General features: G+C 42.7%; 2 protein-coding genes across 2 annotated transcripts in view; one reads left to right on the forward strand and one right to left on the reverse strand.

Moving 5' to 3' along the window:
• TXNL4B (thioredoxin like 4B) overlaps positions 1-12,204 on the reverse strand; it is a 46,267-nt gene that overhangs the window by 26,319 nt on the left and 7,744 nt on the right. The gene's annotated exons all lie outside the window — the stretch shown is intronic.
• On the forward strand, positions 4,929-9,349 carry LOC112857224 (haptoglobin). Its single transcript, XM_025920519.2, has 5 exons — positions 4,929-5,049; positions 6,200-6,282; positions 6,588-6,689; positions 7,451-7,525; positions 8,436-9,349. The coding sequence occupies exons 1-5, from the start codon at positions 5,045-5,047 to the stop codon at positions 9,212-9,214; spliced, it is 1,044 nt and encodes a 347-aa protein (XP_025776304.1). The 5' UTR covers positions 4,929-5,044; the 3' UTR covers positions 9,215-9,349.

Here is a 12,204-nt window from a genome sequence, read left to right on the forward strand (position 1 = left end):
GAAGTAACATTTTACATTTTGTGTTTTCCATTCTTTTAAAATATTTAAAAATACAGTTTTTGTCTTCTTGGCATCTAGGCCTATAAGACATATTGTTTAGTTCTGCTTGTTTTTAAAAAATTTTTTTGGCCTCAAGAGAAAGAAGTTTATTATTTTTTATGAATTTTTTGTGATAAAGTATATATAACAAATTTTCTGGTAACAGTTCTAAAGTGTACAATTCAATGGCATTAATTACATTTGCAATGTTGTGTAATCATCACTACCATTTCCAAAAATTTTCATCACTCCAAACAGAAACTCTGTACCCATTAAGCAATAATTCTCCTCTGTCCCCTCCCCTAGGCTCTGGTAACCTCTACTTTGTGTCTATGAATTTGCCTTTTCTAGATATTTCATAGAAGTAGAATCATATGATATTTGTCTTTTTGTGTCCGGTTTCTTTCACTTAGCATAATATTTGTAGCATGTGCCAGAACTTTTTATAGATGAACAGTAGTCTATTGTACATATATGCCACGTTTTGTTTATCCATTCATTTGTTGAAGGACACTTGGATTATTTCTACCTTTTGGTTATTGTGAATAATGCTGTCAGGAACATTGATGTACAAGAATCTTTTAGAGACCCTATTTTCAATTATGTTGGCTATATACCTAGAAGTAGAACTTCTGGGTCATATAACAATTCTATGTTTAGCTTTTTGAGGAACCATCATAGTGTTGTCCACAGAGACTACACCATTTTATATTCCCTACAGCAGTATACGGCAGTTCCGACTTATTCACACCCTTGCCAACATTTATTATGTATGTATATATGTGTGCATATATATGTATATGCACATATATATACACATAGATATATGTATTATATAATTTCAAACATATATTTTGAAAATATGTATATTTTAATATATTTATTTTATTTTGTTATTTTGAGAGTGATAGAGAGCGCGCACATGTGCAAACAGGGAAGTGGCAGAGAGACAGGGAAAGAGAAGAGAATCCCAAGCAGAGTCCATGCTGTCAGCCCAGGGTCTGACACGGGGCTTGATTCCATGAACTTGAGATCATGACCTGAGCCAACATCAAGAGTTGGATGCTCAACTGACTGAGCCACTCAGGGGCCCAACATATATTTGATTGTAGCCATCCTAGTAGGTATGAGTGCCATGCTGTGTGTGTGTGTGTGTTTATATCAAAGTTTTAAAATAATCTCTACACCTCATGTGGGATTTGAACTCATGACTCTGAGATTGAGAGTGGCATGCTCTTCCGACTGAGCCAGCCAGGTGCCTTGGCATCCTGTGGTTTTGACTTGCACTTCTGTAATGATATTTCCAGTGATGGTGAGCATCTTATCATGTGCTTATGTGCTTATTGGTCATTTGTGTATTTTCTTTTGAAAAAATGTTGGTTCAAATCATTTGCCCATTTTAAAAAGTAATATTTATTTATTTATTTATTTATTTAAAAATTTACATCCAAGTTAGCATATAATGCAACAATGATTTCAGGAGTAGATTCCAGTGATTGATCACCTATGTGTAACACTCAGTGCTCATCCCAACAAATGTCTTCCTTAATGCCCGTTACCCATTTAGCCTATCCCTCCTCCCACAACCCCTCCAGCAACCCTCTGTTTGTTCTCTATGCTTAAGAGTCTCTTATGTTTTGTCTCCCTCCCTGTTTCTATATTAATATTTAAAAACTTTTTTTAATGTTTATTTATTTTTGAGACACAGAGAGACAGAGCATGAACGGGGGAGGGTCAGAGAGAGAGGGAGACACAGAATCTGAAGCAGGCTCCAGGCTCTGAGCTGTCAGGACAGAGCCCGATGCAGGGCTCGAACTCACAGAGCGTGAAATCATGACCTGAGCCAAAGTCAGAAGCTCAGCCGAGCCACCCAGGCGCCCCTCTATATTATTTTTGATTCCCTTCCCTTATGTTCATCTGTTTTGTACCTTAAACACCTCGTATGAATGAATCCATATGATATTTGTCTTTCTCTGACTAATTTCACTTAGCATAATACCCTCTAGTTCCATCCATGTAGTTGCAAATGGAAAGATTTCATTCTTTTTGATTGCTGAGTAATACTCCATTGTGTACACACACACACACACACACACACACACACACACACACACACACACACATCACATCTTCTTTATCCATTCATCCGTCAATGGCATTTGCCTATGTTTTCATTGGATTGTGTTTTTGTTGTTTTTGTAGAATATCTGGATATTAAATCCTTGTCAGAGATATGATTTATAAATATTTCCTCCCACTCATAGATTGTCTTTCCCCTTTCTTGATATTGTCTTTTGATGAACAAAAGTTTTAAATTTATCTATTTTTTGTTGTTGCTTGTGATTTGGATCAAAGAATCTTTTTCCAAGTATGTTTGTTTTTGAGCTCTCTAAAAGTGTTATCATTCTTTTTCTTTAAAAAATTTTTTTAAATGTTTATTTTTGAGAGAGCGTGAGCAGAGGAGGGGCAGAGAGAGATGGAGACACAGAATCTGAGGCAGGCTCCAGGCTCTGGGCTGTTAGCACATAGCCCAATGTGGGGCTCGAACCCACAGACTGTGAGATAATGACCTGAGCTGAAGTTGGATGCTTAACGGACTGAGCCACTCAGGTGCCCCAAAGTGGTATCATTCTTTTTTTTTTTTTTTTTTTAATTTTTTTTTTTTCAACGTTTATTTATTTTTGGGACAGAGAGAGACAGAGCATGAAGGGGGGAGGGGCAGAGAGAGAGGGAGACACAGAATCGGAAGCAGGCTCCAGGCTCTGAGCCATCAGCCCAGAGCCTGACGCGGGGCTCGAACTCACGGACCGCGAGATCGTGACCTGGCTGAAGTCGGACGCTTAACCGACTGCGCCACCCAGGCGCCCCTCAAAGTGGTATCATTCTTAACGTAATCTCCTGAAACTTGCCACTTTCTTTCAAACTTATGATTTTCCATGTTTTTTCATTGTCTGTTCACTCTCACAGCTGTGTAATACAGATTGTCCCTGACTGAAGATGGTTCAACTTAACGAGTTTTTTCTTTCCTCCTTTTTAAAAAAAGTATAGTTGACGTACACTCTTCTATTAGTTTTAGATACATAATGATTCAACATTTGTATATAGCATGAAATGCTCATCATGGTAAGTGTAGTTACCATCTGTCACCACACAAAGTTATTCCAATATTATCGAGTATATTCCCTATGCTGTACATAACATCCTTATGACTTAATTTATTTTATAAGTGGAAGTTCATATCTCTTAATCCCATCACCTGGATCACCGAGCTCCTCACCCCTGACTTCTGATTTTTTGACTTTATGATGGTGTGAAAGCAACATGCATTCAGTAGAAACTGTACTTTGAATTTTGATCTTTGCCCGTGCTAGTCATATGCAGGATGATAGTCTCTTGTGATGCTCAGCAGTTTCCAGTCAGCTACACGATCATGAGGGTAAACAATCAATACACTTAACGACCATTCTTTACCCACATAACCACTTTGTTTTTCATTTTCACTACAGTATTCAATAAATTACATGAGATATTCAACGTTTTATTATAAAGGAGACTTTGAGTGAGATGATTTTGCCCAACTTAGGGCAATGGGATTGTTCTGGGCACATTTAAGGTAGGCCAGGCTAAATTTTGATGCTTGGTAGGTCAGGTGTATTAAATGAATTTGTGACTTACAATATTTTCAACTTAAGATGGTTTATCAGGATGCAGCCCTATCACAAGGCGTGGAAGATCTGTATTCCATTATATGAATATACCACATTATTTAGCCATCCCCCTATTAAAAGTATTTTGAGTACAGTTGACACACAATGTTACATTAGTTTCAGGTGGACAACATAGTGATTCAACATCTCTATATGTTATGCTGTGCTCACCACGAGTGTAGCTACTACCATCGGTCACCTTCCAACACTATTGCAATATGATTAATTGTATTCCCTGTATCTTTTATTCCCATGACCCATTCTTTCCAGAACCGGAAGCTGTATCTCCCTCTCCCCTTCACCCATTTTGTCCATCCTCTCAATCCCTTCCCTCTGGCAGCCATCAATTTGTTCTCAGTATTTATAGGTCTAATTCTGCTTTTTGCTTGTTTGCACCCATTCCCTACTGATGGACATCTATGCTGTTTCCAGTGATCTGCTGTTACATCAATGCCACCACCAATATCTCAAAGTGATTCTTTTGTACATTATAACTTAAGAACCACTGATCTTTTTTTTTTTTTTTTTTTTTTAATGAACAAAGCAGTATTTTATTGAGTTCAATTGAGTAGGACTTGGAATATAGAGTGCAGACATTTGATTGAAGCATACTGATTTTCCTCACCTGCTGTCTGTATTAATTACTGGATTACAATACCATGAGAACTACTGCCATTGAGCATGGTTTGCAGCAGCCTACAGTACAGCTTTAACCATTTTGTGTGATTTCTTGCAAAGAGCTATCAGAGAAGACAATAAGTACATTTTACTGATTTCAGGTTGGAGAAGTTTTAAGCAATAGGGAGATGTCAACACAGGGTGAGGAAGATGATTGTGAAAAGGAAATGCTTTCTTTAGAGCCCTGTCTCAGCCAGGTTGCAGGAACATCTATAAGGCGTTTGAAATAATGCAAAGAAGGGTTTTTTTTTTTTTCTCAGTGCTGAAAACTCTCCAAAACAAAGAGACACAGATTGACATTTCCTCCCCCACTCCTGCACAGTGGCTGATTTCGGGAAACACTTGGGCAGCTACAGGGGGTCATGGCGTGGCCAGGCTTCTTTGGGGTTTGTAAAGAAACACCAGGGGCAACTCAAGCGTGAAGCAAGAGCTCAGCTCTTAACAGGGATATTGTTTGTGGCTCTGTTACTGGAAAATGCAGTGACCTTAACAAGGTCAAAGTTGTGTAGACACAGCAATTACGAAACCCAGAAGGGGGTGGAGTGAGATACCGGAGGCATAAAAGCATCAGCAGGTAGCCCCCTCAGCACTGCTCTTCCAACCGGCAGGACAAACCAAAGATGAGGTGAGTCCATGGTTCTGCCACTTCCCTCCTTGCCCTGCTCATGTCATCTTTCTCTGTGCACATCTTGTACCACAGGACAGCTCAGGTATGGGGGGAACCAAAGGAGAGATGGAAATCAAGAACAAAGAAATAGGGCCACTGGGCTAAACTATAGCAAATTAAGGGGTTTAGTTTAGCGTGCTAAATCTTCTGCTTTTCTGCGTCCATGAGAATGTGACTTACTCTAAACAATATCTTTTTCCTCGAGGTTACAAAATTTTCATCTTTACAGGGGATGCCAGAGGCTCCCATAGTAGGCTTTCTGGTATTTAAGATATGTTTATTAGCAGATATTTTTTTTGTTTGTTTTAAAAAATGTGTAAGACCAATAGTAACACATTTGAGTGACCCAATTAAGGCACTGAGATTTTATCAAAGCAAAAAAACCCAAAAAAACAAACCTTTTTTAAAGGTTGAAATAACAAGACTACATACTTAACTAAGCAATCTCTGTACGGTTGGCTTCTGTCAGCGAAACGATTACCTGGTAGTGTCACCTATGCGTCAATGCCCATGTCTACGGTCATGCTTTCAGGAAGCCCGTTATCTTCCTGGTGACCTTTTGGTGTTTTGGGGTTTCCTAAAGGCAAATCATCATAAAATAATAGGAAAACCATAAATTCTGTATATTTAAAACATCTACTTATGGAAAAAATTAAAAAGTCTAGGGAATAGCATAAGAAATCCCTACTTTTCCATCTTCAAGTTACCCACACTTTATTAGCTATTATCCTGTAGCCCAGCACCTTTGGTGTCTGAGGCTTTTTTTTTTTTTTTTTTTTTTTTTTCAGGAGAGCTCATTTATTATTAGCAACTTAATGTTTCCTAAATGCTGCCAGAAATTGAGGCCCACATGCCTATGTACCTTCCTATCTTGGTGGTTCCTCTCTGAGGCTCATGTAGAATTCCCAGCAGCACGGACCACACTGGAACCCGAGTGGACTGTGTATATGGGTGCTGGCAGGAGGCAACTTCTTGGTTCTAACACTTCCATGTAGCTTCTTCTCTGGCTGGCTAATGGGAGGTGTGTGTGTGTGTGTGTGTGTGTGTGTGTGTGTGTGTGTGTAGCAAGGAGACCAGTTGTGCACCCCTTCTTGTCCTGTCTCTGCAGAGCCCTGGGAGCTGTTGTTGCCCTCCTGTTCTGGGGGCAGCTTTTCGCAGTGGACACTGGCAATGAGGCCACGGATAACACAGGTAGGTCTGGGTTTGGGTGGGAGCTGGATGTTCCAGCACTGCTGGGTCTCATTGACCCTATCACATCTGCACCCTCTCTTTGGGAAGAGCCACTTCCTCCTTCTCATCTTAACCTCTGCTATTTCAGTCCTGTGAAGAACACTGGAGAGCCATCCAGAAAAAAGGGGAGATGGCCTTCCCTTTGGCTTCCATTTGAGGTGGAGGGCCGTTGATACGCAGAACAGCTTCTTCTCAACTCTTTTCATGGGTCTCTGGGATGAGTTTCTGAACATGAACCCCCTCTTCCTATTGCATTTCCTTTGCAGAGGTCAGCCTTCCAAAGCCCCCAGAGATTGAGAATGGCTATGCGGAGCACTTTGTTCGCTACCAGTGTAATCCCCTCTATAAACTGCGCACAGAAGGAGACGGTAAGACCTAGACCATGTCCCTGCACCCTCCTCCATCCCGGCCTTTCCATGATGAGTGGGGCCAAGGGTGATGGGCCAGAAAACTTACATGTTCTCCTTGGAACCAGAAGAGGTAGATTCTAATAGCGATTTTGTCACCAGTAGCTGTGGCCTTTTGGACAAATTAACTTTAGCTCCAAGTTTTCTCCTTTGTTAAGGGGAGGTGATAACATGTAGCCTACTCATCTCAGAGTGAGATCTACATCTCCAAAAGGAGATGTGGTTAAAAAAAACAAAACAAAACAAAAAAAAACAAACCAAGGGTGGTGCCAGTGATGACAAGGGGTGGTCCTTACTAGTGAGTACTGTGTTCCCAGCACTGTTCTAAGTTCTTGATGTATATCTGCTCACTTAGTTCTTACAAAACCCTCTGAAGAGATACTGTTACTCTCATTTTGCTGATGAGGACACTGAGGTACAGACAGGCTGAATAACTTGCTCAAGTTCAGGTAGCCTGTAAGGTGAACGGGCAGAATTTGAACCCTGGTTCCTACTCTGTAGTGTGTCTCCATGACAACAAATCTGTCCTGCTGGGCTTCACTGCCCCCCCCCCCCCGCCCTCCCCCCCCCCCCCCCCCCGCACTTGGCTTCTAGTACACTGCTCTTCCCTTCCTCCCTCCCTCCTTTCCCCTCTCTTTCTCTGATTCTCTTTAAACACCTCCTCTCTTCATGCTGGGTCCAGATTCAATGTCTTTTAACTCTTTTCTATCCTTTTGCTTCAGGAGAGTATACATTAAACAGTGAGAAGCACTGGACAAACAAGGCCATTGGAGAGAAACTTCCCGAATGTGAAGCAGGTAGGAAGCCAGGGGCCCTGGGAAGCTGACCAAAGGTAGGTGTTGAGAGTCTAGTGTGTGGGCAGGCACATCCTTCCTGAGTGGCTTCCTCTGAGCATCACAGGGCCAAGATGAGGGACCTGGGAGAACCCAAAATGGCCAGGCCGATAAGTGAGCATTTGGGTGATGGCTCTCCAAAAAAGTGCACTAAGGATCTCCTTCATTTGGGTCTTTGGGGTATTGACTGAATCCACTGTCCACATTGCCCCCAGAGAAATCAGAAGGTCCTGTGTATACAGAGAGGCTGCCTAGGCAGCCCAGGGTCAAGTGTACAGCCAGCTCCAGGAAGAACTAGTCATGGGAGGACAGAACAAAAAGAAATCCATGGAAGTATGAGGCAGCAGGTTGGAGACGGGTTAGGACTTCTAGTTCCTGTTATTAGGAAAAGCTACTGCTCCTTCCCTTTCCCTCCTGGGACGGGAGGATTCTGTCTGCCCTCTTCTATGACTAGTGGTGTAGAATCACTAAGCTGCCTTCTAGCTAAAATCTGAGTTCCAGCCAACGCTGCAACAGATGGCTCTTTATTTAGGGAGAATGAATTTTTATAGCTTCTCACCCTCACAATGACTTTTAGGGAAAGTCTCAGCATTGAGATTTGAAAATCTCAGCACTACTTTTTTTTTTCATGAGTTAGAAAAGTAGGAAATAGAACTGTGCCCTACTGATGTAAACAACTTTATAAAAAAGAGCCACTTTAAACTGTCAACAATGGAAATGGGGGGAGCAGGTGGTAAGGCAAGGAGTGTAAATATTCCTAGCTGTGCAGAAATTAACACAATAGTTTAGAAAGCAGCAATTGCCAATGCTTTGCCCCTTTCCTACACTGGGAGACTCACATTTCTGCTCCTGACTTTCTTGCTTTCCTTGACAGTGTGCGGAAAGCCCAAGAACCCGGTGGATCAGGTGCAGCGGATCATGGGTGGATCAGTGGATGCCAAAGGCAGCTTTCCCTGGCAGGCTAAGATGGTCTCCCACCATAATCTCACCTCAGGGGCCACATTGATCAGTGAACAGTGGCTGTTGACCACGGCTAAAAATCTCTTCCTGGGCCATAAAGATGATGCAAAAGCAAAAGACATTGCCCCAACTTTGAAACTCTATGTGGGGAAAAATCAGCCTGTGGAGATTGAGAAGGTGGTTCTCCACCCTAACTACTCCAACGTAGACATCGGGCTCATCAAACTCAAACAGAAGGTGCCCATTGATGAGAGAGTAATGCCCATCTGTCTACCTTCAAAAGATTATGCAGAAGTGGGGCGTGTGGGCTATGTGTCTGGATGGGGGCGAAATACCAACTTTAATTTCACTGAGCTACTGAAGTACGTCATGCTGCCTGTGGCTGATCAAGAGAATTGTGTGAAGCACTACGAAGGCAGCACAGTGCCCGAGAAGAAGTCATCGAAGAGTCCTGTAGGGGTGCAGCCCATACTGAATGAGCACACCTTCTGTGCTGGCTTGTCTGAGTTTCAGGAAGATACTTGCTACGGTGACGCTGGCAGTGCGTTTGCCGTTCACGATGAGGATGACAACACCTGGTATGCAGCTGGAATCCTGAGCTTTGATAAGAGCTGTAGGGTTGCTGAGTATGGTGTGTACGTGAAAGTGCCCTCCATCCTGGCCTGGATTCAGGAAACCACAGCTGGCAACTAATGCTGTCTGGCTGGGAGCCCTAGCCTGACAGCAAGACTTTACTCTGGAAGAGAGGAAACTAGATGGGAGGAGAGGGGATAAAATGGAGTATGAAGCAGTGCTGAGTCAATCAATAAAGGGATTTCTTTTGAGTCATTTCTGTGCTGTTTTTAGCCTCAGGCCTTTTTTATTCTCTCATTTATGGTACAGCAGCAGCTAAGTGGTATAGAGTCTACTAGGAGTGTGGCAGAAAACACCCCAAGCCAACTCAAAATCTGTAAGACGAAACAAACTTTCCCACCCTGGGGATCATACTCATTGACTGAGTGCCTACCAAACAGCAGGCCTCAGAAAGGTCACTGTTACCCTGGTTTCATAGACAAGAAAACAGACTTGGAGAAGTTAAGTGATTTGTTTAAGGCCATACAGCTATTAGATAGTGAGGCTGAATTCACTTTGAACACAGGTCTGTCTGGATATGAACTTCAGCTCTCTACACGGTATCCTCTTCTTTGAAGTGTATTAGGGGAAAGAGTGTGGGCTGACGAGGAAGAGGCTAGCTCAACGTGGGATGAAAACAAGGGTTTTGGCACAGGCAGTATTTTATTATTTGTGTTCCAACACACCAGCACTTCAGAAAACAAAGATGGGATAAAGGCAGGCAGGACTTCTGGACTTGCTGAGTCCAGATCATAGTGTGGCCACATGTTTGCCAAGTGCCTTCAGTTCCCTGCCATCGGTCCCTGGTTTCCTTCCAGAGGGGCTTAAAACAGCTGATCCCTAACATCCCTATGAACATTCTGGAACTTGGTAAAAGAGTTACAAGTCTCTTCCTCAATAGGGTATGCTTTTCCCAGTTGGAAGAAACCTATCCTTTACTGGGAGCCAAATGCAAGCCACCTGAGTCTTCCCTTTCACAAAGACAGGCTCTTGCTATTAAGGGTCTCCCAGAAGAAAGGTTTCAGAACCCCTGTAAACAGAAGGCTCTTCTTCTAACTTCTTCTATTCCTTCCTGCTGTTTAAGCCTTCAGTACACTGACCTTTCATTAATGTACCTTTGTGTCCTATGAAAATATGGCCTCTCCTTCTCATGGTATAAAATGCTGATGTCAGTATTCTCGCACCAGGATCTGCCCTTCACTGTGAAGTTGTCCTCAGGTGTACTCTCTAGGTCCATCCACACTTTTCAACAGGTTAGAGCTAGTAGAGACCAATGAAGATCTTACATCTATATTCTAAAAGCTGTGAAAGAATAGCCAGAAACTGAAGAATTATACACACACATAAACAAAATATCTCTCAATACAGTTCTTTTTTGGTTGGTATAGCTTTAGCACTAAATTTTCTTGAAGAAAAAACACTCCACTTGTCTTGAAGAACTATCTGATTGCACTAAGTGGCTTCTGGCCACTGTCCCGAAGGAAAACAGTAAGAAAAAACTTTCAGCATTTTCTCAATTCACTTATCATTTCCAGCTTCCTCCCCAGCAGCACTTCCTGCCCTCCTGGTCTACCCCTTGGATTTTAGTGACACTGAACTCTGCGTGGCTCTCTGAACATGTTCTGCTGTCTCCAGCATCTGGGCTTCTTCCTCCTGGCACCCTCTCCTGAATGCCTCTCCCTTTCCACACAAGTACGTCCTACCCTCCTTTGAGGTTTGGGCATTGTCTCCACTACAAAGCCTTCTCCCATTCAGGAGTCACTTGTATTTCTGTAGCATGGAGCACAGAGAAGGGCATTTGGTATGAACTCAATCAATACTTGTGGAATGGAAAGTAACTAAGATAGGAACAAAAACAATAAAAAAAAAAAGGGGTGCCTGGGTGGCTCAGTCGGTTAAGCGTCCGACTTGAGCTCAGGTCACAATCTCACAGTCTGTGACTTCGAGCCCCGTGTCGGGCTCTGTGCTGACAGCTCAGAGCCTGGAGCCTGCTTCAGATTCTGTGTCTCCCTCTCTCTCTGACCCTCCCCCGTTCATGCTCTGTCTCAAAAATAAATAAAAACATTAAAAAAAAATTAAAAAAAAATCAGGACTTCAGAGAAACATTCCCTAAAGACCTCAGGAAGAAAGAAGATATGAGAATTTTATGCATGCAAGTTCTAAGTTTTTGTTGGTATCTGAGCACCTACCACATGTCAAACACTGTGTGACTGAAGTTGTGACAGAAAATCCAACTAACAGTGACAGGCAATGAAGACATTTTATTCTTTCTGGAGGGAGGCAGGTTTAAAGTTCACTAAGCAGCTCAATAGCATCATCAAGGACCCAGGTTTTTATTGTCCTTCTCCACACATTCACATTTCATCCCGGGGCTGGTCCTAATGGTCCTGGGATGGTTGCTACGGTTCCACGTCTTATCCCTGGAGCGGCTCTCTCCTGTCGTCAGCAAAGGATGCAAAAACCCACAGTGGCCTTCCTTCTATGCCACGTCAATGAGAACCAGGACGGGTGGTCATCTCTTCTTGCAGAAAAGGCTTGTAAAGGAAGCGCCCAGTAAGGGGAGAATGAACTTGCAGAGACAGTGTTGGTCTGCACAGAGCTGGGACATCAGCGTCTGGCGAGCAAATCCATGTCTGGCCCACTGCCCTCTGGGTCTGCATCTATTCTTTTGTTCTACAAAGTCAGTATCCAGAGGCCCAGCGAGGTTTTGAGAGAAGCAGGGACTTGTCAAGTGGTGGCAGGTTATGCCAGGGCTGCTGGCAGAGCAAGAATTCTTCATAAAGTTATTAAAATGGGCAAATACCACAAAGATGTTATTTCTAACGATTCTGACATCTCTTTCCAGTCTTGAGTCCTTGAAGTAAAATCCTCTGCTTCAGAAAGCGGCAGAACTTGGACTTCTGGGAGAAATCTGCTGCTACTTACTAATTTGTTTAGCTCAAATTGGGTGCTGGATGGTAAAGGTTCAACGTCCCATTTCTTGGGCAATTTAATAAAAGCTAGTCAAATGAGCAAACTGGGATACTGTTTTAAAAGTTCAAGCCAGATGGGGCACCTGGGTGGCTAAGTCA

Source organism: Puma concolor, chromosome E2 (genome assembly GCF_028749965.1).
Source record: "Puma concolor isolate L17-30 chromosome E2, mPumCon1.1.hap2, whole genome shotgun sequence".
Taxonomy (NCBI): Eukaryota; Metazoa; Chordata; class Mammalia; order Carnivora; family Felidae; genus Puma; species Puma concolor.

Bases quoted from the DNA above. Each gene is read 5' to 3' on its own strand.
- LOC112857224 (XM_025920519.2), top strand. The intron at 6,283-6,587 runs GTAGGTCTGGGT...TTTCCTTTGCAG, and splicing joins TGAGGCCACGGATAACACAG to AGGTCAGCCTTCCAAAGCCC. The intron at 6,690-7,450 runs GTAAGACCTAGA...CTTTTGCTTCAG, and splicing joins ACTGCGCACAGAAGGAGACG to GAGAGTATACATTAAACAGT.